Source organism: Setaria viridis, chromosome 7 (assembly GCF_005286985.2).
Source record: "Setaria viridis chromosome 7, Setaria_viridis_v4.0, whole genome shotgun sequence".
Taxonomy (NCBI): domain Eukaryota; kingdom Viridiplantae; phylum Streptophyta; class Magnoliopsida; order Poales; family Poaceae; genus Setaria; species Setaria viridis.
In genome coordinates this window covers 17,559,707-17,582,891 of record NC_048269.2, presented here as the reverse complement: position 1 = coordinate 17,582,891, position 23,185 = coordinate 17,559,707, and the positions used below count along the sequence as shown (strand labels likewise).

The following is a 23,185-nucleotide window of genomic DNA, read 5'->3' as shown; positions in this document are numbered from 1 at the left end:
AGGATCAAAAGTTGTTATTTTTTATATGTTTCTGTTCTAATGGGAGAATCTTTGTTGATGGCATGATGTTGTTGCCGGTTTCCATTTTTTGATGGTATGTTTACCTTTTTTTTTTGTTGATTTGTGCACCTATTTGTTGATCAAATGTTGTGGGACTGCCGGACTGGGAGCGGACGTTGGGCGACTGGCGGGCACCAGGGCACGCAGACTGGACAATGCCGAGATGTCCGGCGGGCGGTGGCCATGGGCCAGGCGAGGAGCCAATGATGAAAATTGGCGATTCGTGTCCCCTCCAGAGTCCCGACGTCTACTCGATTGCCTCACGCGGCGGCGGTGTCCTGCGATCGCACGCACAGGACAGGACTGCGGCGTTTGTGGGGGCCTTCTGTAGATACCGACTGTTGGGCCCCCTTCTCCTGTGGGCCCTCGGCCGTCGCCTCCGCTGCATGTCCCCCAGAGCCGGCCCTGGTTCTATGCTTTGTCGACTTCTTTTATTTATAAAATGGAGCGAGGAGCACTGCTTCTTTCGTTGATCCTTATCTTTGAAGCATGGGTCTAACTGGGACTCGACTGGAGCTGTTGGATTCCTCGCATATTCTAGTATTGCACTGCGCATGGACTCAGGCCTTTGGATGGAACAAGTTCCTGAGGCAGTACAAACTTCTTCAGCGGCATTCTTGGATTCTTGGATTCTTTGCTTCAACGGCATTCTTTGCTTCTTTGCCAGATCACATCCAAATCTGCACCTAGTAAAAATTTTAGTAGTCACTGCATGAATATCTCTTCCTGACAAAAAACCAAAAAAATGTCGCTGAAGTAAAGAAGCTTCTAGCAAAGAAGCAAAGAATGCCACCGAAGTAAAGAATCCAAGAACACGGCTGAAGAATTTTGTGCAGCCTCAGGAACTTGTGCCATCTAAAGGCCTGAGTCCATGCGTAGGGCAATACTAGAATATGCAAAGAGTCCAACAGCTCCAGTCAATCCCAATTAGATCCATGCTTCATAGATAAGGCTCAAGAAAGGGCCTCGCTCCACTATAAAAAGGAGTCGACACAGCATGGAACGAAGACATCGGAGAAGTTCGCAGATCACCTAGAGCAAAGTACTAGCATACAACCTGTAATTAGCTCATCGTGCAGTGTACCATAAGGTTGTAAGGTATTTTCCCTTTTTCTTTATCCAAGTGTTTGGGTTGCTTGTTTGCGAGCTGAATATAAATATATTAGAGTGGGTATTTGTCTATATATGATTAAGGATCTTGATTGAAATATTCACATTGGGTTCTTTGGCTTGTATGATTAAGATATTCGTATTAGAATATGCAGAGTATGTATAAGTCCTTGGTTCTTTGGCCAAAAATCGTGTCCTTAGCTTGGTGTCCTTATCTTCTGTTTCAGTCGTCTTAGGTCGCGTTTAGTGTGGTGACGGTGTTGTAGTTTCCTTTTAGTATTGTTATGCTTCTATTGTTGGTCGCAGGTGGTGGTTCATGTAAATCTGCATTTTGGAGGGATCTCTTCTGAAGTTGCATCATTGTAATTCTCTTCTTCTGGATAAAAACTGTGCTATGCACGTCGTGCATAAAAATTCCTCGCAGCTTAAGAGACAGGTTTGCTTCTATCGTGTGGATTATTTTTTTTTCGCGGGTACTATCGTGTGGATTATGAAAGAACCACGTACGAAGAAAATTGTATTGAGGTTCTAATGCCAATTTTGTTTTTGATTGATCGAGCAGGCGACCGGGGTGAGGTGAATCGGAATCTTTAAAAAATTCCCATAAAAAACAAGGCACGTATATTCAACTTTTTTTTGAGCCTACGTATATTCAACTTAAGAATGAAGTTGACCAGTAGCGGGGTGGGTGAGTTGTGCGTGCTGTTGTTGGCTGGTGTCGTTTTTCCTTTTGTTTTCCCCCGTTTAGGTAGCCTTCCAGGGCTACTTTCTTGACAGGCACTGTCGGTGCCGGTTCATTAATAAGAAATTTGTTAAAAAGGAATTTACATTCCTATTTTTGTACGTTTTTTCACGTATGTTTTTAAATTTATTGAAATGGAGATTGGAACTGAAATGGAAAATGAGCCAAAAACGAAGTGAAAATGTAAATACGTCTCAGTAGTCAGTGCATTCGTTTGCTTTCATGGTTAAGGCCGGGATTCAGGCCCAGCAATGTAGATTGGGCCTAAGGTGATGAAATTAATTTGCTTATGTCCACTCGTTCAGCTGAGAACGCGGCAAAGTGCCAGAAACTGAATAGGATGAACAATTACAACAGTATGTACAATATAAGTCAGTTCTCGGAATTGCACGCAGCTATGAGCCGTGTCCAAGAGTGCCGAATGCAGAACAGGTGGGTAGTTTGAGCGCTTGTGCTGCCTTCCTCTTTAGCCAACATAACGGATATCTGAATTCAAACGTCTATTACCCTCTCATCCTTCTTCGACGACTTCTTTCGCTTCCTCTCGCTGCTTGCAGGCTCCTTTCCCTTCAGTTCTTGAGCGAAGGTCCGCAGAAGGCCCATAAGATGCTCATTCCTGTGAGCTGCAGTTATACACCAAAGATTGCATTGAAAAAGTTTACTGAGAGGGCCAGAATGAGGGCCAATTTTCTACAGATACCATTAATAAGCAGCTAGTTAGATGGACTACTAGGAAAAGAGAGCGCAAAGCTAGTTCAAACAAGCCTAAACTGAACAAGACGTACTTTTATGAAGCCAAACATTTTTTCTCTCGTTTATTCCTGAATCAGCAGAACAGGATACTGTCAAGTACCTGTGAGTATGACATCATCCATCTTGATGGACTTGCGACCAGCATGCTGTGCAAACAACTCTGCATCCTTAGCCAGCTGCTCTGCACAGTGCACAGAAGATGTTAACTGGAATACCCATATAGTTCCCACAGGTACAAATTTAACTAGAGCCAGAGTGCCATGCTTCAGATGTGTTGTTTTTCATTTCTCTCTAAAAGGAACAGAAGCAAGGCAATTTACAGTAGCCACTTAGCCAGTAAGTGCCATGCTTCAGATGTGTTGTTTTTCAATTAGATGCACTTCTTCATCAACCCTATGCATCTGCTTCACCAACACTATAGTTATGCACTCAATATTTTCTGGAAAATCAAACATTTTCACTGCAAGAGACCTCAGATAGAAGATCTATGTGCTCAACTATCACTTTTTATCTGGATATAGTGTGTCAATCCAATACTATGATTCTGAAGTTTGCACTTTGCAGACAAGATGTGGGGCGTTATAGCTTTGACGTAACTGGACTCATTGATGAGTGAAAACTCAGAACTGTCAATGTGTGGCACTGCAGTAGATGGGCACATGGGTTATGGTTAAACAGGTGTGTTCTGTCCACACCACGAGCAGGTTTCACATTGAACAAGTATACTGTATGTTGATAGACAAGCTCGAAAGCGATAAGATAATAGCTATAATGCAATGGATTTGGGCGTTTTGGGTCCAATTTCTGAAACCAGTATCAGAGATGGGAACATCACCCTTTCTGGAGTATCAGGTGATTCAGGATTGAATCATTTCCCTGCTTTTTGCTATAGAGATTAGAGATGGCAAGTGGGATCACAATCCCTTAGTGCGCAAACTGGTGCTGATGCTAGTAATGCTATTGATGAAGAAAGGCGGCACAGAACTCTGTGGAGGCACATTAGATAACTCCAGAAAAAAAAAAGCACCTCTGGAGGAAGCAAAATCGGAATGCCATTTTTGTGTAACATTATCCCTGGGAGTTATTTTAGAGTCAGAGGACATTTATTGAAGGAGCCAAACAAAGGCACATCAGTATGTTCTACTGCAACACTAGAGATGCTTGAGGAACGGCCAGCAATTCTCAGGCTCATCCACTCCTTCAAGTCCAAGTCAACAAAGAAGAAAAGACAGTCTGGCATTTTGGAGTGTTTCCATCTTGAACTTCAACAAATGGCTAAATAAACTATTGCAAGAATGTTCTACACTGGAGGTTCGCCATTCTATTTCTTTTTCTCAATCTCAAGTCTCAAGTTCCTATTCCACTTGTAGCTTGATCCTTAACTGCTAACAGCTAGCATGATTTATCTATTGGTGATTTGCAGGTATTCCTTTCAACTTGGCAAGAAACTCAAATTGTGGAGCATCCTCCTCCTTTGTTGCAAACCATGAGAATAATGTAAAGTTACAGCCATCTAGAAGAAATCATTCATGTTTCCCCAACACCAGCCATATTCTACTAAACGTGTGGTGACCATTGAGATTACTGTAAGTCGCTAACTGAACCGCTCAACTCCTTCAGCATATTTTTCGTTTGGACAACCAATCTGTAAAATACTGAAACTAGTTCTTGTCTACTCCAAGCACTGCATTTCCTACATAAACTAACTTTACTGGAGCAGACAACTTGGCAGCCTAAGCAGTAGCTCGAGATAAATTATACTGCGAGGTTCAGAATAAGAGTTAATCGCGCAGCGCAATGGAACCGAAGAGAAGATAACGTGCACAAGCGGTTACTGGTAACAGGAGCAAATGCAGGGGAAGGTAGGGTTCTGGGGGAAGAACCTGCGCTCTTGTATGCCAAATCGGCGATGCAGGCAACAACCGGCTCGGCGACCGTCATTCCCGCCTTCTTCCCTGCGCAGACGGCGCACCCCAAGATTAGAAATTTTACCGGACCCTAACTCCTAAGGAGCCACCGGGACACGGAACGAAGGAATCCGCGAGAGGATGCTATGCTACCTTCGGCGGTGGCGATGCTGATGACGGCGAGGCGGAGGCGGTCACGGAGGAGGTCGGCCTCGGCCTCGGCGGCCTCGTAACGCTCGGCCTCGCCGCCGCTGTCGCGGGCGAGCGCCACGTCGGCGTCGTCGGCGAGGGTCTCAATGTCCATATCCATGTCCATGTCCCAGGGGCGGAGCTCCCCACAAGCAGTAGCAATGGCGGCGGCTGGAGCAGTTGGGGGGATTTGCCGATTCGCAGTGTTTCCCTTGGGCTGCTTCGTGGTAGTGTTTGGGCCGTGAAGTAGGCTACGAGATTTTTGGGCTTAGAAGAAGCAAAGGCTTAGCATTGGGCCCAGATAAGCTCAGAGCTCTTTCTCTTCTTTTTTTCTCGTTGTACTGGACAACTCCTTTCCAGAGGACCCTCAATCCTCACTTGTTTTAGACGAAATACCTAACAATTTTCAACTTTATACAGAAATACAAGTTCACCTGTCTCTTTCAAACGCTGATGAATGTACATAATACTGATGAAATTGTTTGCATTGCTGACAAACATAATCATTTGTTTTGTGGAAGTGTCAAATTGACTGCCTGTGTAGTATATTTATATTTGTTCCCAACAATTCCATTTCTATACAAGACAACATTGATCCAGAGGGGAGGAGGTGGAGCATGGACACATTCAGTCAAAACTGCTCCTAGTGGACAATTCCCTTTTTCCTTTCAAGGGTAGGGAATAACTTGTTTTTTAATGCAATATCGTATTGCAATCTCAATTATTTATCCAAAGGCAACATAGAATCATGCAAGAAAAATAAAGAAGGCCACTACATGCATATTCTTCTTTTAGGTCTTTAACTGTAGGCCTCAGGTGTACCCATCATCATTATCTAGAAAATAGGTGTGCCCATCATTATCTAGAAATATCATCGTTAATTTAAGCTGAACTGAGAAAAATATTTTTTTCTGGCTATTTTGTTAGATAATGGGATGATGATACTATGCATGAAGCCGTGATCATGTGAGACCAATATCTAAGGGGGTGTTTGGATACGAGGTGCTAAACTTTAACAGTGTCACATCGGATGTTCGGATGCTAATTAAATGGTCTAAACATGAGCTAATTATAAAATTAATTGCAGAACCCTATGCTAATTGGTGAGATGAATCTATTAAGCCTAATTAATCCATCATTAGCAAATGGTTACTGTAGCACCACATTATCAAATCATGGACTAATTAGACTTAATAGATTCATCTCGCAAATTATACTCCATCTGTGCAATTAGTTTTATAATTAGCCTATGTTTAATACTCCTAAGTAGCATCCAAACATCCGATGTGACAGGTGTTAAACTTTAACACGGTGTTCCCAAACACCCCCTAAGTTGAATTGATGCACATCAGTTTTATCAAAAGTAGATCACAGCAACTCTACTTAACAGCAGCAATAATACGCTATTAGCCATCAGCCTATCCCTGATGATGAACATCAGCATGCCATCATCCTTACACAAGACGAGGCGGTGTCATGTCATCGTCAGAGCCGATAGGGATTCTCATGTGGCACACAGATATAGGATATATATAGTTATAGTGGTGGTATGGACGCTCATGGTGATCAGTGCCCTTTTTATTTTGAGCACATCAATATGCAAATGTGGATAGGGTACTACTTCTTGCACCGAAAGGGAAGCCACTACTGTTTATGAAAGGGAGAAAAGGAGGTATTAACAAATACTTGTGTTGTACAGTAGAGTCCCATCCTTTTCTCTACTGCGTGTGTATGTGTGTGTGTACACACACACACACACACCACATCTTCGATTCAAGCTCAAATATAATACCTTTTGTTTTGTGCCTTTCAAATTTTGATTCGGTCGCATGCAGTTTATGTAGCCATTTTTACGAAAAAGATGGAGTAGCATACACTAGAAGAATATTTTGGTGCATGAGCAGAGACCCATCGAAATTTTCCAATATTGTCTTTGTAAAGACATTGAGAAGTGGTTGCATATAATTCTACAATCCTTGTTTTTGTCTCAAGCATTCTATTTTTTCTATAAAAAAGAAATCAAAGAAGAGCTTTATATATTATAGTTTATAGATAACAAGAATATATCTTGTATTGTACACAAGTGGCTCAGCTCTTCTACTAAAAATTTAGATCCATCTTTTTTTTAGATAGAAATGATTGTTCACCAAGTATTCCACGAGTTGCCAGGCCCACATATGCCTACACCATTCTTTAGACCGCCTCTCTGTTGCTATGGATGGCTACGCTAATCTCACCTGCCCCTTGGCGTGGGCTCTGTGGGGTACACACGAGCGCAGGTAGGATGATCCCTAAAGCACTCGCATAATTAACATAATCTTGTCTTAGTTATTGTGAGCAAGCAGGAATCAAATCTTTGTGACGCCACAGCGCGGCAGGCAATGGCATGCTTCCAAAGTGCCACTTGTATCCGCGAATTTCTTTTTTGTCCCACATTGATGGGAGGGTAGTAAATAATTTGTACTTTCAGGATTGTAGATGGAGGAGTAAATTATTTGCTTATCCAAAAACATAACATAACGGTCCCATATAGATTTTGTGTTAAGATAACAAGGTATTAGTACTACCTCTCAAACATACTAATTTAAGTAATGATATCATTTTTATGTTTCCTTTTTATGTACACAGGAGATGTGCCTAGGTTACCACTAATTGTAAATTGAGAGATGCTAATTAGTGATACATCTTGGTCCTTTCTTAGAACATTAAAAACAAGTAGCATGACAAGGACTGAAAATTAAACAATCATCGTCCTTACATGGCATGCATACACCATCTCTTTGATTTAATAATTCATCAACAGTTAAGTACTCCTGGCGAAGTAATTAGTCACTCCTGTGCTTTTACTCCAAAGTAAGCTACTCCCTCCGTCCCACAAAAACTGATCGCTTAGAAAATTCCCTCCATCCCACAAAGACTGTTCGTTTAGAAAATTTTAAACAAGATAGTAGCAATGCTAAAAGTCCAAAATACCCGTAATAACTTTTTTTCATCGGATGGATTACCGAGTAGAATTAATTATGCATGCACGGTTGCAATAATTGTCGGATCTATTAGCCTTCCTTATTTAGCGAGTCTAATTTGGGCATCGATTGTAGGAGTAAATGTGATTGATTCGTTAACTAGGTTAGAAGGTATTATGAGGGCCTTCGTCATGTGAACATAACTGAGTAACTGACCTCTTCGCAAAAAAAAAAAACACTTAGTAACTGGCCATTGGAGTGATACCATCATCTACCAACAACCTTATCTCCTCTCAGAAGCTGATGATCGAGGTCCCATCAGCATCCTGTTGGTCATTCCATGGGAGGGGAGTACCAAGACATCTACCATTCATGGCTCTCCTATTGTCCTATGGGGAAGTAAGCATCAAATCTATCTGTAAACGTCCATACCATAGGGGTTGTAATCTCTTCCAGTGGCTGAAAGGGCGGTGGCCCCTTTGGTCACACAAAGGAGACGAGCTAGGGTCCCCGGCCCGTTGGGGAGGTCGACATGAAAGCTACGCTCAAAGAAATTATACAAGTGGGAGAGATGGCCTCAAATCACACCTTCCATATGGGGTACATCATCTGACCTTGACGGTTCTTGCGTGATTTCCCGTCATTCTTTTCTTTCTTTTCTTTTCCTTCTCATCATCTTCTATATAGTCATTCTTGCATAACAATTATTTTTTTGGTTCTTTATTTTCTTATTTTAGAAGAATTTTAGTAGTCTACAATTTGATGTGCCAAGGTGAAGCCACACGATTGCTGCAAGTATGAAGCTAAGCAGCTCAAGCGACTGGGACATGGGGACATTTAGTGGTGTTTGGTTCAGAAGTTGTAACGCAAATGTAAATGTAATTAAAAAGCACCGGTATCCATTAGAAGCTAATAGATAACTAAGATTGTTTGGTTCCCACGCTGTAACGCAAATGGAAAACAACCATAGAGCAGCAGCAAGCTCTGGAGCGCAGCAGTTCCCGCACAGGAGCAGCGCAGCAAGCTTTGGCTGACGTCCCAAAGTGCCTCGATGCTTTTAATATCTGATGATTTTTTTTAAAAAAAATGGTAAATGGCCTTAAAAATTGGAAAAATTATCATGCCCTATGTAGTATTTAATTTGTAACCTAACTATGTTTATATGACCGTATTAAGTATTACCAGCTAGAAAATGTAGGATATAGAATTAAATAAATCATTTTCACGTGCTTATGAAAGCTTAAGTTACTCTAGACCAAATTGGCTTAGGGTCCAAAGTACTCATGTGTGAAGCAGAGGTTCCTTGGAGAGTATCTCTTTTTTTTCTATAAATACTCCATAGTAAAATGAGAATTTATTTAGAGTTTTTAAAAGTCATCCGTGAATTTTAAAATTTCAAACAATTTCACGCTGCCACATGATTGATGATCACCTATATCTAATCTTAATTCAGGTCAAGGTTGAAAAGTGAATGGTTTTGGCTTTTGATAGTTGATGGAAGAGTAAAGCTTTTGGAGTCAAGGTTAAATACCTAACTTATGACGCAGTTGAGGGTCGCAAAATAGAGTAATTATCAGAAGAAGAAAAAAGTGTGGTTTTCTTGAGCTAAAAAGTAGCCACAAATTCTCTTATATCCCTGTTAGCTCAAAACTCCCGAATGATCACATTTTCCGTCTTTTTAGACTCCCTTCCTTCACCCCTACAACTTGCGTCGTCGTTTCCACATTTCCCTACACACGAAAGCTGAAGAAGGAGATTGTACCAAAAAGATACAGTGTACCCTACTAGCCGATTTCAGGGACCACTGCCCGACCCAGCCGTCCCTGTTAAAAATCTGGGCGGAGTGATCCTGCCTAGAAAGGAACGGGACCGGGCTAGCTGCCGATTTGATGGGACAAAAACGAAATCCGGCGGAAGCAACGCGCGAAAAGCCCGGCCGCGCCACCGCTCCAACGATCGCCCATTCGATCCATCCCATCGATCCATCGTCCCGGACGCAAACCGATCATGGCTCGATCTTGCGTGTACGGAACCCGCCAAGGTTTATTAAGTGGCCCATCGATCTTAATCTAATTAGCAATAAGCACGTGCGAGGTTTTGGGTTGTCATTTGTCTGCTCCAGTGCTGGTCTCTGATCCTTCATCGTCTGATCGCACAAAGATGCGTCTCTACTTATGATTCACGTTTGTAGGACATGACAACACACGTTATATTTTCTTTTCCTCGGAAGCAAAATCACAGGACGTAGTCACGATATGTTTGTTTGAGCTTCCTAACAGCTTCTCAGAACAACAAACTTCTTGTACAGCTTTCGAAAAGCTAGAAGCTTAAAAAAGCTGAGTTTATATGAATATCTGGAAATCTCAATTTATGAGGTTTCCGTAGCTTTCTAAGCTTCGAAAGCTAAACACATCATGTAAAAACTAGTGCTGGATTTTCAGAACCAAAAGATCAGCAACAGCTTTTTAGAAAATTTTAAAATCTGCAGCTTAAATAAACAGATCCTCAGAGTGATGAGCTTCCCGTTGAACACTCAACGATCAAACTCAAATAAACTGGCTCGGCTACTGACTTAATTATGCTCAAAAGATTTATATTTGTTTCAAAGGAAAGAAGAGGGAGGAGGAGGAGGAGGAGGCACGCGGAGTCGTAGAAGTGGCGCTGTATATACGTTGTCCCCAACAGCGACGCGACATGTTGCCCGGCGCGTCCCTGATTGCCTTATCCGCAGCGAGGTCGGTCATCCTTCCGAGCCGAGCAAGGCGCGTTCCCTTCCCTCCGCTGGCAATTCCAGCTGTGCAAGCGATCAAGACCTGACGGCATCTCAATACATATATGTGAGGTTAGTTGCACTGACAGCAATGTACAATCACTACAATATTGCGGCACCGCTACATCCAATCCAAACGGCTCTCCGTTTCTAAATAGAATTTGTACGTACCAATTTATATTTTTTTTTAATTTGGACATCACTAAATAGAATCTGCACCACTTTATTTCCGGCTCGCGTCGGACCGACCAGCGGGCTTCGTTTAATGGTGATGGGATTTTACAGGTAATCTTCGCGATCCAAAAATATATCACGTACAACTATAAAATCTACCCGTCATTTACTCATTTCTTCAAAGTCATCAATTAGGCGTTATATGGTTGTAGGCATAGAAATTTATTTTTTGGAGACATCCAAGTATTTTCAGTGAAATGGAAAAGTAAATGGTTGGGAATTATAAATTTTGGATATTTATAATTATCGAAGAGAAACATCTTTTTTTCTCCTCGATGATGCCGTTGAAAGTGTTTTTCCTATAAAAAAAGGCCCCTAATTGTTGGCTAAACCACGATACCAACGAAAACAAAACTATATATAAAAGAAATGCTCCCAAGCGACAAATCCACACACGCGCGCACACACACAAAAAAAAGAAGGCGTGAGATCACAACAGTACCCACTCACTGTTCCTCTCCCTATTGCTGAGAAATCGAGACAGTAGGTTAGCTAGCCCCCCAACACCTACCCTACCCCTGTTGCTGTTGGAGCCCCCACTTGTTAATTCTTCTCTCTAATCTCCGAGCCCCCTCCTCTCCTAATCACTCACACCCAGTGCCTTTTCCTTGGTCCACTTCAAAAACAGCCCCCAACCCCAACCCCCAACACCCCCCCCACCCCCAAGCGTTTCCTCGATAGTCTTTGGGATGAGATCAGAGAGCAGAGAGGAGCCACCACTAACCCTTAATCAAAGCCCTTAACCCTGATTAGCCCACTCCTAATCAAGTCCACTCCCTCCTAATCCCCAGCTTTGGAGTCGAGGGACAACCGGACAAGCGCCCTTGTCTTCCCTCCCTGCTGCCCTGCGTCCCTGTTGCTTGCTGCACCGGTTCTTGGCGGGCGGCGGGCCAAGGAGAGCTCGCCGTGGGCCGGCCGGGGCGACCATGTCGAGCGCCGGCGAGGCTAGAGGCGTGGGGACCGGGCGCGGGTCGCGGCTGCCGCGGTGGACGCGGCAGGAGATCCTGGTGCTCATCGAGGGGAAGCGGGTGGTGGAGAGGAGCGGGCGCGGGCGCGGCCGGGGCCGGGCCAGGGGAGGAGGCGGCGCCGGCGGCGAGGGCGCGGAGCCAACCAAGTGGGCGGCGGTGGCGGAGTACTGCCGGCGCCACGGCGTGGACCGCGGGCCCGTGCAGTGCCGCAAGCGCTGGAGCAACCTCGCCGGCGACTACAAGAAGATCAGGGAGTGGGAGCGCGGCGGCTTCGCGGCCAGGAAGGAGGCCTCGTTCTGGGCCATGCGCAACGACGCGCGCCGGGAGAGGAGGCTCCCGGGGTTCTTCGACCGCGAGGTGTACGACATCCTCGAGGGGCGCGCTCCTGGTAATGCGGCGGCGGCCGCGGTGGCGCGCCCCGTGGCGATGGACGTGGAGAGCAAGGAGGAGGTGGCGGCGGCGCTCGACGGTGGTGCCCGCGGGGCCGAGGGGGCCGGGCTGTTCTCGTCGTCTGAGGATGAGGATGATCAAGAAGACGATGCGGCCACGCCGAGCCCCACGCCGATGGCGACGCCGGCGCTGGCGCCGGCGCCGGTGGCCTTGCCCATCTCCGGTAAGCTCTTCTTCCTTGCTGCTTCCTCTGATCTTTTTCTGACGCATGGCGAGCCTTTTGTTCCCTTTGCTGCTTGCTTTCCTGCATGGAAGAGTCTGAGCTTTCTGAGATAGGGCTACCTGCCATCTCCTTTGCCTTGCTCTGTTGTCTGGTGAACCCTCTTCTCCTGCTGCTGCGTTCGTATTCCAATGTTTAAAGAAGGTGAAAATTCTCGAGCTTTTGTTCATGCTGAGGGCAGAATAAAGCTCGAAATCAAGCAACAAATTTCCTCTTTTCTCTTGGGTTCCTGACCTCGAATTGTAATTGGCTGATATTAGCTTCAATTGCTCCTTTTCCGTTTGCAGAGAAGACGACTGATGCGTCCAGGCAAGAGAGCTCCGAGCAAGGTACTCTGCAGAAACTTCCTACTGTTCCATGGGTTTGCATTTCATCAGCCAAAGCGTAGTACGGACAGAGAATTTACAAACCATTGCGTCACTTCACTTCCTACCATTTAAAACCAATACATGAGACTTGTGGTGTTTGGTTACCAGTTGCTAAACTTTAGCCGTGTCACATCGGATGTTCGGATGCTAATTAGGAGTACTAAATATGAGCTGATTATAAAACTAATTGCAGAATCCCTAAGTTAATTCGTGGGGACGAATCTATTAAGGCTAATTAATCCATCATTAGCAAATGGTTACTGTAGCACCACATTATCAAATCATGGATTAATTAGGCTTAGTAGATTCGTCTCGCGAATTAGACTTCATCTGTGCAATTAGTTTTGTAATTAGCCTATGTTTAATACTCCTAATTAGTATCCAAACATCCGATGTGACAGGTGCTAAACTTTAGCACGTGGGAGCCAAACAGGCCCTAGCATATCATGAAAATGCTGCAAGTCCAATCAGAGCAAAAGTATGAGACTGCCCGTGTCGATTTCTCATGCATCCTAAGATTGTGAAACGCTAGCTTAACTTTTTTTCTTTTTATGCGAACCAACAATCCTTCTCACGAGTCAGCACTGCTCGACGATAAAAATAATTGTTTCAACATTGGGTGGTGCTGGCTGGGAATCGATGCCCACAAAGGCAATGTGTTGACTGGGGTCCTTTTTTGTAGCTAATAGTGGAAGAAACTGATGCTATCAGTTGCTACTTACAGAGTCATCCTTCTTTGTTGTATTTATCTGCTACGAAGATAGGGAATCATCAGTTGTTGAATCCAATTACTGCATAGACACGTGGAGATTTGATTAAGAAACATCCATTCTCCTCATCTCTTTTCAAATCATTTGAACGTTTCTCAAGTTATGGAGAGCAGTAAGGACTGCTGCTTTGTATTCAGTGTCTTCGCTTCATAGTGATTATCTTAGTCCCCTTCTAACACACAGAAAAATAATCAACCAATTCAGTGTCCACTTGAATGTTTCAGACTATTATCAAACAATGCAACCCGATGAAATCAACGGCGGTATAATTTAAGCTTGAGGAGTTCAGGTTTCATGCCTAACAACAATCCATGTTTCCAAACAGCAGGCACATCGAAAAGAAAGCAGCTGGAGCAAATTACTGAGGACTCACCAGCGCAGTGTGGGCAGAAGAGGCAGCGCAGCGATGACAACGCCTCTGGACGAGCCACCACCACCGACCTGCAGGAGCGGCTGGTCGAGATCCTAGACCGGAGCAGCCAGATGGTGGCGGCGCAGCTGGAGGCGCAGAACATCAACAGCCGACTGGACAGGGAGCAGAGGAAGGACCAGGTGAGCAGCCTGCTTAGTGTGCTCGGCAAGGTGGCTGATGCCCTCTTCAGAATTGCTGATAAGCTGTAGCCACCATCATGTGTCTTGAACACCGTAAATAAAACGCTGCAAGAATGTACAGATTTATACAGGTTCTTGGCGTCCAGCTATTCTTGTGGGTTGGTTCTGAAATTGGTCAGAAACCTCAAATGGGATGCCCTATTTTTTAGCCCATGGGATGTGTATCTGTATGCCCCCATGGCCCCAAAACTGTATATTCTGCTGACTCTGGATCCTGCAGAGGAATTGAAGTGCATATCTGATACACTGTCTAGGGTCTCTGTGTTTCCTCTAAACTGATTTCTGCAGGCAGAATAAACTGATGAAAGGGTTCTGGCTAGACAATCTGAGTGACACAAGGGATGAAAGCGACTGTTTCAGCACAGATTGTTAAATTTTCTAACAGCATAATTCTCTGTTGTTCCCACTATAAGCAATTTTATAGAACAATTGAGAATACGAGCAACACTAAACTAAATAAAAGCTGGTTGGCTCAGATCATAAGACCAAAGTAAAGGTACAGACACATATATCCTGATTTACATATGGAAATCTGAAACTTGAAAAATTCTTAAAACAAACATCAGCCTAGGGAATCTGCTAGCATCAGTTTCACTCATCATTATCTTCAGTTCTACTTGACCTGTAACGACGGGAGCTCAACTTTGAGTTTGTAGGCATCTGTGGTGTTGCCGATGCTCTGCTGTCATCTTCATCCATCTCGCATTGATCAGTTTCATCAGAGGCTCCTGCCACCATACCAATTACAGATGAGTTGGAATCACTAGTTCTGGGACCCTCGTCCACTGCCATCGCATCGACTGACTTCTTGCGGGGAATGAACGTGACTGAGCTAGGAATCTCAACAGGGGTCTCAGAATGTATCTTGTTGGGATCTGATTTCCCTAACAGATCATGCAGGTCTGCAAGAGCTCTCCTGTTAGAGGCATCATTAGACTCTGGTATATCCAGAGTGTAACGTGTGTACTTTGAAGGGTTCCTTACGTAGTCAGGGACCCCAGGAGACTCAGATGGAGTGGGCGTGCTATCCTTTTCCGTGACTACATCCATGGATTGAGGAACCATTGGAGAATCTTCGTCATGTTCTAACATATCTGACTCTGGATCCTTAACACTAGCATCGAACCTGACACGTTTCCTTGGTTTTAAATCGGCTTGCTCCTCCTTCCTCTTCAGTATTGGTTTTACATTGACATCCTCCACAGCTTTCTTCATCTGCATTCCTGCAGTAGGGAGCTCCTTGGCTCGAGCGGCAAAGTGAGAGGCACCATCTTTAGCAGAACCATCGTCTTCTCTGAGTCTTGCAGATGCTGCCCTGATGTCTGCTCGAGGATCTTTCGAGGAACGGTACACCTCTTCAATGGAATCATCAAGGAGGTCAGGGACTATACTGTTGATGCTCATGTTTATGCCATCATCCATTATATCATGCATGTACACACGGTCTGCAGCATCCTCTCGTCCGAAGGCCTCTCTGTCATACTTGTCCTCCTCTTCCTGTAAAAAGGCAACTCTGGTAAGATTACAAATACAAACAAACCACAGGCCATAGGGATGATAAGTCATAATGATATGCCACGAAGAAACATTCAGAATAATCCAGTTAAGTTACAATATCTAATTAGTCAATAACTCACTTCATCATTTACAACCTACAACTTAATGACCAAAATGGAACTGAGACAAAGAGCCCTTCCAAATAAAAAAATGCCCTTGATGGTCTAGCAAAAATCATTAAGGGCCAGTTGAAAGAGGGGGGCTAGAAACTTTAGTTAGGATTCATTTCATATTTGTACTAAACCCTATTTCCAAACAGACCATATATGTGAATTCACCGGGACATGCATCCATGATGACAACAGAGAAATAAGGTGGTCTGATTTTCTCTGCCTATTCTTTATTCAAATTATGCAGAACCCTAGTTAGGGGGCAACAAATCCTAAGTGAGAATGCTTCTTAAAGCAGACATAGACTGAAGATTGAAAGTTGATTTGGTCCTAATCTTAATTCACAGCGTAATTGCAATAATCTGTCAAGCATCAATTATGACATCGTAAGAACAGCTTATTATGGGGCACTAGTAACAGGCCAAATCAAATGGATGACCGAAGATAATTTCCCTCACCTCCCGATCCAGAGTCGGGTCGAGGCCGATGTTAACCCTAACCCCCTCCTCCTCGTCCTCCTCCGCCGCCTTCCTCCCCTTCCCCCCATCCTCCTCCTCCTCCTCGACCTCATCCAGGTCGTCGAGGTTCCCCTCGAACTCCTCCTGCCTGGACCTGCGCCTCCGGCCGCGGAGGCAGCCGTTGGCGTCGTAGAACGCGGAGGCGCAGGGCGTGTCGGCACGCCCCGCCTCCCCCGCGGCCTCCTCCTCCGCGTCCCGGGCCTCCGACGGCTTCGCCCAGCGGTGGCGCTCGACGTCCCCCGAGGCCACGGACCAGGAGGCCGCCGGGAACGAGGAGTCCGGGACGGCGTCGAAGAGGCGCGACCCGAAGAGGCGCTTCACCCGCGCCTCGAACGCCTCCTGCCCTCCGCCGCCGCCCCCCTCGGCCGCCATCGACGACGCGGCTTACGGAAGCTTCTCGAGGGTTCGGCTCGGCTCTCGCTGCGGGTGCGCGGGTTGGGTGGGGATCGGAGGGTTTGGGAGACGGCGCGGGCGAGGAGAGAGGGCGCTAGGCCTAGGCGCTTCGAGAGCAAGGGCCTGTTGGGATCCGAGTGCTAGGGGCCGAGAGTTTAGCATTTTGTGCATTAGCGTATCCAAATGGAGAGCTGTCCTATCCTTAAAAAGTAAAAAAAAATATTAATTGATGGGGAGAAATTAATGGATGCTAATAGCTTGTGTAAAGACAAATAAAATGGAAGAGAAAGGAAAAAGGTATGAAAATAAACAACAAAAGTGACATAAATATTTTAGTCCTATACATTAACCATCTTTTCGAACGGGAGAACTAAACTTTAGACATCCAAACACGCCTGAAGATGGAGACAGCGATGTGGCGTGTGCGGGATTGGCGGGGGAGGAGGCGTGGTCGGTTTCGGTCGTGGGCTTCGATTTCGGCTGAAAGAGTATGTTAATTGGGCTTGCGCTTACGGCAAGGCCCATAACGGAGCTAGTAGAGGAAAGCCCGTGGTTCGGATTCTGGACGATTGGTTTGACAGGCGCCGCCGCTCTCTGCGCTGGTCCGCGGCGGCAGCGTCGCAGCGAGCCAGCCACCGCCTTCGCCGCCTCCATTGTTACCTCCACGGCCACTGCCGCTTGGTCGCTGGTGAGGATGTGAGTATCCTCCCCCTCGTGCTCCCGCTTCGTACGTGATGAACGGATTGAAGAAGTTATCTCCTTCTTTGGTTTCTCGACTGATATTTCATAACATATATGCATATTATCGTAGTTTTTTTTTCTTCTTCTAAATTGCGGCAAGGGATTAAGAGCATGGTTCTTTTTTTTTTCTAATAGCGTTGCTCAGTTAATTACGGCAGGAGCCCTTCTGAACGGCACAAATACAAGCTGATTACTGTCAATCCTAGCGCTACTTAAATCATGTGTGAACTAAACAAACTTTTGTTTTGGTTGCTCTTTGTAATCTCTGTATTTAAATCATGTGTGGACTAAGTAATCGTCTTTGCTTTTTTTTTGGTTATGTTTCTGTAATCAGTAATTCAGGTAGTACTACTCAGATTGAACTGTCAGACAAGAAATGGGAAACTCGTGCTCGGATTATCTAGCTAACCAATCAGGGGGCTGCTTATTGTTTTTTCTTTTGTTTGCCAACTTTGTAATTGGAGTTTGTGTCCTTCATGCATCAATAACGTTTGTATTTCCCCTTTATTGGTTGATATATCCATACAACATTATAGATGTGAGTTGAAATGTTCCACTATTTCAGGCTGCCATCGCCATAACCACAGCTGCGCTGCTTGAGGGTGATTCAATGAGTGGCGGTTGATAAAGTGGACCCCATTAACCTCTATGGAGCTTATGGTTCAATTCAATCTTTTGGCAGGTTCTATGGTAGTCTAGATTGTGTTGTAAACACGAGAATATATTATCGTGGTGTAGTAGGCTTAAAGAATTCAAATTAAATAAGTTAGGTCCCTTCAAAACAGAATTCTAGGCTTAAATTCGCTCTTTACGGCTGCTGCCCATCTTTTCCATCATATGTGGCTCATCTAATAACCAATACTTGTCGTCTTCCGGTATGGACACTATTTCAGTGGAAACAGATCAATAAAACATTAGCAATACCGACCATTACTTAACATATGTCTCTTGTTACTTTTAAGTTCTGTTTTTCGTTTACCTTTAAAGAAACCAGTGAAACATGAACAGGGCATGTCTATTTTTTCTAGGAGAACTGCACATTATTGTAACATGGAAGGGTGCTGATCAATCTCGCTTTTAATTACTACTACAACTAATACTAGCCAGTAGTAGTGATTTTCACGAATCATGTTTGTTTATTTTACTTTCTTTACTTGTGCTTTGTACATCCATTTTTTTAATGTAAAAGCACTAAAAAATATCTCTTAGGGTATGTTAACAATTTACAATAAAATTATAGTGTTACGAAGTGAACTTTTTCAACAAGACACCAATAAGGTTGTGTTTTGTCCACAATGACTCATTGATTTTGCTTGTAGTACACCGCAAATACGTAGCTTTTGTCCACATGACACTGGAGTAGGAAAAAAATATCATCGTAGCCCTTTTCCCTCCAAACAACCCTGTTGATATTCCCCGGCCCTATGTATCAAACATGTTGATTCTGAATGCATGACTAACTCTGTTCCCATATGGGAGGTTACTTAGCAGCGTGGAGGTCCATCTGGAGCTGCAGAGATGGGTTAGAGCTTCTTGAGTTCACTGGTCCTTCCTTCCTACGGATAAATTAAAGCTTATTCGTGATTGCCTTCTGGTAAATTAAAGCTTATTCGTGAAATGCTTGGGCTTTTCACCACGAATGCCGGGATGAAAGTGGTTTGTGTTTTCCTCCATGCAGATATATACATGCTACATGTTTCCGCTACATAGACCAAGAGTCACTCTTATTATCAATATAAATGTTTGAAATGTGATTCCAAAAACATATAGACTGTTAACTGTAAATGTATGTAGTATACGTGTATAGATGCAAATCTTTGTCCATATGGCCTTATGGCCCAAGTCCTATATATCTCTCGTATATGTTCTGAACCATAACTCTAATGGAAGCATTCTGGATTCTTCCATTACACTATCATAGACAAACCTGTCGAACTCTTTAATTAGCTGAAATTGCCCTGCAACCAATACTCCTTGAATTGAAAACTGAGTATTATTTGGTTGCATAGTCCTAAGAAATAATGCGAATATTTCACTATAGTTTGGACCCGCACCACAATCAATCGTATAGATCTTCTCCTCTCTTTTGTCACGCCTTCATCTGCCTTTTTTTCTTTTTGGTCTCTGAGAGCAACCGTAATGGATACTTTGATTTCTGCTTTAATAAGTGTGCAGAACAAGTGCAATATAGCACAGCTAATTTTAGAATGAAATTGCCATCATCACATTTAGGACACATGTCGGGGACACGGAAGAACTCATATTAGATCTAATTATAGAGTTGCATTTTATTCAACACTCTTATTTGTTAGTTAGACCTTGTTTATCAAGAAAAAAGAAATTGTTTCCGGCCTCCAACCGCAAGTTTGTTAGACCTTGTAGAATCGTACTACATTGTTTAGAACACCTTTCTACATCTTACTCATCCAGCCTGCAAAAAAATAAGCTGCATAGATGTTTTTCTTTTTTATTGATTACAATTAGATAATTTCTTTGCTTTCTTATTTTTCTCAGATTTCTTGATTTTTAAATTAATATGGCGCTTTCAGGACCTTGATCTTGTACACAATTTTTTTTAATGTCGAGTGCAATTAATAAGATTGCTCCATCAGTATGCAGTGATTGACTATGGGCCTACTGTTCTAATACCCTCTTTAATATGCAATTAATTTAGGAGATCGACACTAGCTCTACTCAGACAGTTTATAGATCATCAGATTCTTCAGTTAAACTAATCTGCCCTACTGCTAGAGAAGTAATTTAAACAAAAATTACAAATGGTAGATAAATTAATAATGCAACTATGCTACAAGTAATAACTACAATAATTTATTAGTGGTGCAGACCTCAAAGACGCGATACGCAGTATAATGCCCTACATGGTGAGTTTAAGTGATACTGAATACAAGGCCATCTACTTCGATGGATGGCCGGATGGACTGGGTGCTTCTGCTGTGCTTAGAGCTATAGCATACGAGGAGCATCCATCTCTGACAAAAAAAATTCGACAAGATCATCCATATTGACTGCTCTAGATGGAAAAGCCGAAGAGAATTGCAGAGGGCAATCGCGGCTGAGCTTAAGCTTCCTCAACAAGTACTGGCAGTTTTTGATAGGCAAGACGAGGATGACGATTTCAGCATGGTAGATGAAGGTTCGAGAGCTGAGATAGGAGAAGTCGCGAGAGTGATGCTTGGATGCCTATTACAATACAGATGTTTAGTTCTCTTTCACAATGGAAGTAATGATGTAGTTCTCTTTCATCAAAGACAGATCACACATTTATATTGACTCTGTCGTTTCTAATTGCAACTTTTTAATCTGGGAAGAGGCGAAGGAAATCTCTTTGTACACACATAAGCTTGGCCTTGGCATCATGCCTGGGATAGCTAGAGAGTGCCTTTTGTATCTGTTGACATTGGATGATCTAGGCGGCAGGATCATGGACTACAATTGGGCAATCCATGCTTCCAACTACTGGGTTTGCGATGGGATTATAGCAAGAGGAGGCCAGGACAGCAACAAAGCATGGGAGGTTGCCCATGCTCTGCATCAGGAGATACGACTAGAGGACTACCCTACTACTAAACAGTCGACTGGGTGGGCTGATAGATTTGATGCTCCTCCAAATCGTTGGATTTGTATCATCAACCCTCATATGCACATGAAGACACAGCCAGGTCAAGGGACAACGTCCCTTTTCATTGCACCCCAAAGTGGGTCTGCTCAGCCATTGGCATCATTATTACCTAATGACATGTTTCATCAAGCGGACCAACTCCGTGTACTGAAATTATGCTGTTGCTCCTTCAGCTTTTCGTCACCTCTTTTCCGTTGCTGTCACAATTTAAGGTTCCTTGGACTGGATAGCTGCATGGATTCACCCCAATCAGGAGAAGGGGAGGAGAAATATAGACAGGCATTGGAGATTTTTCTGAGGCTATGGGTACTAGACGTATGGAATACAGATTGGGAAGTGCATTTTCCCCCAGAAACAGAAGAGCAAATGGCTGCAAACATTAGGGAGATACATATAAAGAAGGGAAGGATTAGGCACAACCATCTTGCATGGCGGCGAATGCAGAACCTTCACAAGCTTCGAGTAATCGAGCCGACCTGCTCTTGGGCGACGGGCGAAATGGACGAATTCACAGATATGGTGAAGTTGGAGCATCTTGACCTTTCTGGAAACAGTACCATACAAGTTTTGCCGAGCCTGTCCAAGGCAACTGGCCTCAAGACTCTGGTCCTAGATGGTTGTGTCGGGTTGGAGCACGTTTGCCCTGAAGGACTACCTCCATCACTTGAAACTTTCTGCTTGGATGCAGGATCTGGCCCAAAGGTTGCAGCCAGACTTTCCAAGATCTCTTTGGCAGGTTGTGTACATTTGAAGGATTTCTTGTTGCGTGGAGAATTGCCAGAGCTTGAGGAGTTGAACCTATCAGGCACATCAATAAGAAAAGTTGACCTCAGCGACGAGGTTGTGCAAGTGCAAGGACTCGAGAAAGTCTTTCTGGTGGGTTGCAAGCAGCTGCGTGGAATACTGTGGTGGGAAAGAAGAAAGGAACAAAAACTGAAGGTGCTATGCATTGACACCCATGGAATGGAAGAAACAGTGACCTATTCGTCACAGATCAGCATCCAACAAAAAACCTACAATGGCTACGTGATTGCAAGCGATGTAAGGATCATTCAGTCCTTGTTTATCAGCTCGTTTTCAGTTTCAATGATAATTGGGAGCTTATACCTATATCTGTATAAACCACCTTCACGCAGCAGTTCTAACGGGCAAAGCATCAGCAGCGAGGCTGCTGTCACCGAAGCTTGTTGCTACAGTGATGTCTTGCTTCAGCTTCCTGGGGCTGTCAGTTTGGCTTGTGGTGAGATCATCTCATGGCGTGCACCCTCATATTCCCATGTCGAGGTTGGTGAAGGAATCAGCTTCACCGACATGGGAAGCGATAAGGGAATCGAACGATATGCAACGTATCATGGGACAAGTAATCCATTCCCTGCACGTGCATGAGAATTCGAGAATCCTTGCTGTCACCCCCAAGCTCTCGAGCTTGGACCGAGCAAGATCAATAAGCCAGCGTATCGATCTCAGATGGTGCCGTGTGGAGAGATGCCCAAAGTTACAGGCCGTGTTTGACTCCTACGGTAGCCGGGCCACTTATTTCTTTTACGAACTGGTGACCATCTGGGCATCCGATCTCCTCACAGCTTGCAGCATTTGGCGATCAATTTTAAAGCGCTGTGGAGCATACACTTGCACAACTGCCCCAGGCTCAAGTAGGTTCTCCCATGGGATGTCACCACACGCCGAGGACGCCAAGTGAAGAAATTCCAGAATCTGAAGCACATCCACATGCTCGACCTCCCCAGCCTGCAGGAGATATGCAAGGGAGGGATATGTACGCCCCCGTGCTCGAAAGCGTCGTGCTCAGTGGCTGCTGGTCCCCTCAGGCGCCTCCCGGCGGTCGGCAGCGAAGGCCGCAGCGACCGGCCGGTCGTGCTCTGCGAGGAGGACTGCTTGGAGAAGCTGGAGTGGGACGGGCTGTGAATCCTCTCAAAAAAAAAAAAGAAGAAGAGACGGAGACGGTTTTGGTCGTGGGCTTTAGTGGGTTTTGGGTCGGCCGTCGGCAACTAGGCGGGGCTCAATTGGACATAACGGGCTGGCGGAACAGGCTAGTTGGGCTGTATACTTGGGCTAAGGAAAAAGAGCGCACGTGTTTCGGATGACGTAAGCG

At 44.5% G+C, this 23,185-nt stretch overlaps 3 protein-coding genes, 1 long non-coding RNA gene and 1 pseudogene across 7 annotated transcripts; 3 read left to right on the top strand and 2 right to left on the bottom strand.

Annotated features, from left to right (window-relative positions):
- The first annotated feature begins 237 nt into the window (after positions 1 to 237).
- On the top strand, positions 238 to 4,526 carry LOC117862625 (uncharacterized). Of its 3 annotated transcripts, none has more exons than XR_004642021.2 (4): positions 238 to 1,606; positions 1,733 to 2,897; positions 3,230 to 3,976; positions 4,089 to 4,229. It is a non-coding gene; the product is annotated as an uncharacterized lncRNA (long non-coding RNA). The 3 variants fall into 3 exon arrangements; XR_004642020.2 differs by adding an exon at positions 4,386 to 4,526 and having other exon boundaries at positions 239 to 1,606; positions 1,733 to 3,976; positions 4,089 to 4,251; XR_004642022.2 differs by having other exon boundaries at positions 239 to 1,158; positions 1,477 to 1,606; positions 1,733 to 3,976.
- LOC140223380 (protein MHF1 homolog) lies at positions 2,139 to 5,014 on the bottom strand. Its single transcript, XM_072295166.1, has 4 exons — positions 4,726 to 5,014; positions 4,549 to 4,620; positions 2,766 to 2,846; positions 2,139 to 2,535 (listed from the first exon to the last, which is right to left on the bottom strand). Exons 1-4 carry the CDS (start codon positions 4,886 to 4,888, stop codon positions 2,405 to 2,407), a joined length of 447 nt encoding a protein of 148 aa, XP_072151267.1. The 5' UTR covers positions 4,889 to 5,014; the 3' UTR covers positions 2,139 to 2,404.
- A 6,110-nt stretch (positions 5,015 to 11,124) lies between these two features.
- LOC117864038 (trihelix transcription factor ASR3) lies at positions 11,125 to 14,369 on the top strand. 2 transcript variants are annotated; one of them, XM_034748007.2, is made up of 3 exons: positions 11,125 to 12,309; positions 12,654 to 12,695; positions 13,833 to 14,369. In XM_034748007.2, the coding sequence occupies exons 1-3, from the start codon at positions 11,655 to 11,657 to the stop codon at positions 14,123 to 14,125; spliced, it is 990 nt and encodes a 329-aa protein (XP_034603898.1). In that variant the 5' UTR covers positions 11,125 to 11,654; the 3' UTR covers positions 14,126 to 14,369. The 2 variants fall into 2 exon arrangements, with proteins under 2 accessions (XP_034603898.1, XP_034603897.1); XM_034748006.2 differs by having other exon boundaries at positions 13,830 to 14,369.
- Positions 14,370 to 14,564: 195 nt separating this feature from the next.
- LOC117864037 (uncharacterized) lies at positions 14,565 to 16,838 on the bottom strand. The gene is made up of 2 exons (XM_034748005.2): positions 16,242 to 16,838; positions 14,565 to 15,613 (listed from the first exon to the last, which is right to left on the bottom strand). Exons 1-2 carry the CDS (start codon positions 16,671 to 16,673, stop codon positions 14,708 to 14,710), a joined length of 1,338 nt encoding a protein of 445 aa, XP_034603896.1. The 5' UTR covers positions 16,674 to 16,838; the 3' UTR covers positions 14,565 to 14,707.
- A 2,115-nt stretch (positions 16,839 to 18,953) lies between these two features.
- On the top strand, positions 18,954 to 23,111 carry LOC117864681 (uncharacterized; annotated as a pseudogene).
- Positions 23,112 to 23,185: the final 74 nt, after the last annotated feature.

Bases quoted from the DNA above. Each gene is read 5' to 3' on its own strand.
- LOC140223380 (XM_072295166.1), bottom strand. From the start codon at position 4,888: ATGGACATGGATATGGACATTGAGACCCTCGCCGACGACGCCGACGTG. The intron at 4,621-4,725 runs GTAGCATAGCAT...CCGTCTGCGCAG, and splicing joins CAGCATCGCCACCGCCGAAG to GGAAGAAGGCGGGAATGACG. The intron at 2,847-4,548 runs GTTCTTCCCCCA...TGCACTGTGCAG, and splicing joins TTTGGCATACAAGAGCGCAG to AGCAGCTGGCTAAGGATGCA.
- LOC117864037 (XM_034748005.2), bottom strand. From the start codon at position 16,673: ATGGCGGCCGAGGGGGGCGGCGGCGGAGGGCAGGAGGCGTTCGAGGCG. The intron at 15,614-16,241 runs GTGAGGGAAATT...GCCTTTTTACAG, and splicing joins ACCCGACTCTGGATCGGGAG to GAAGAGGAGGACAAGTATGA.
- LOC117864038 (XM_034748006.2), top strand. From the start codon at position 11,655: ATGTCGAGCGCCGGCGAGGCTAGAGGCGTGGGGACCGGGCGCGGGTCG. The intron at 12,310-12,653 runs GTAAGCTCTTCT...TTCCGTTTGCAG, and splicing joins GGTGGCCTTGCCCATCTCCG to AGAAGACGACTGATGCGTCC. The intron at 12,696-13,829 runs GTACTCTGCAGA...GTTTCCAAACAG, and splicing joins GCAAGAGAGCTCCGAGCAAG to CAGGCACATCGAAAAGAAAG.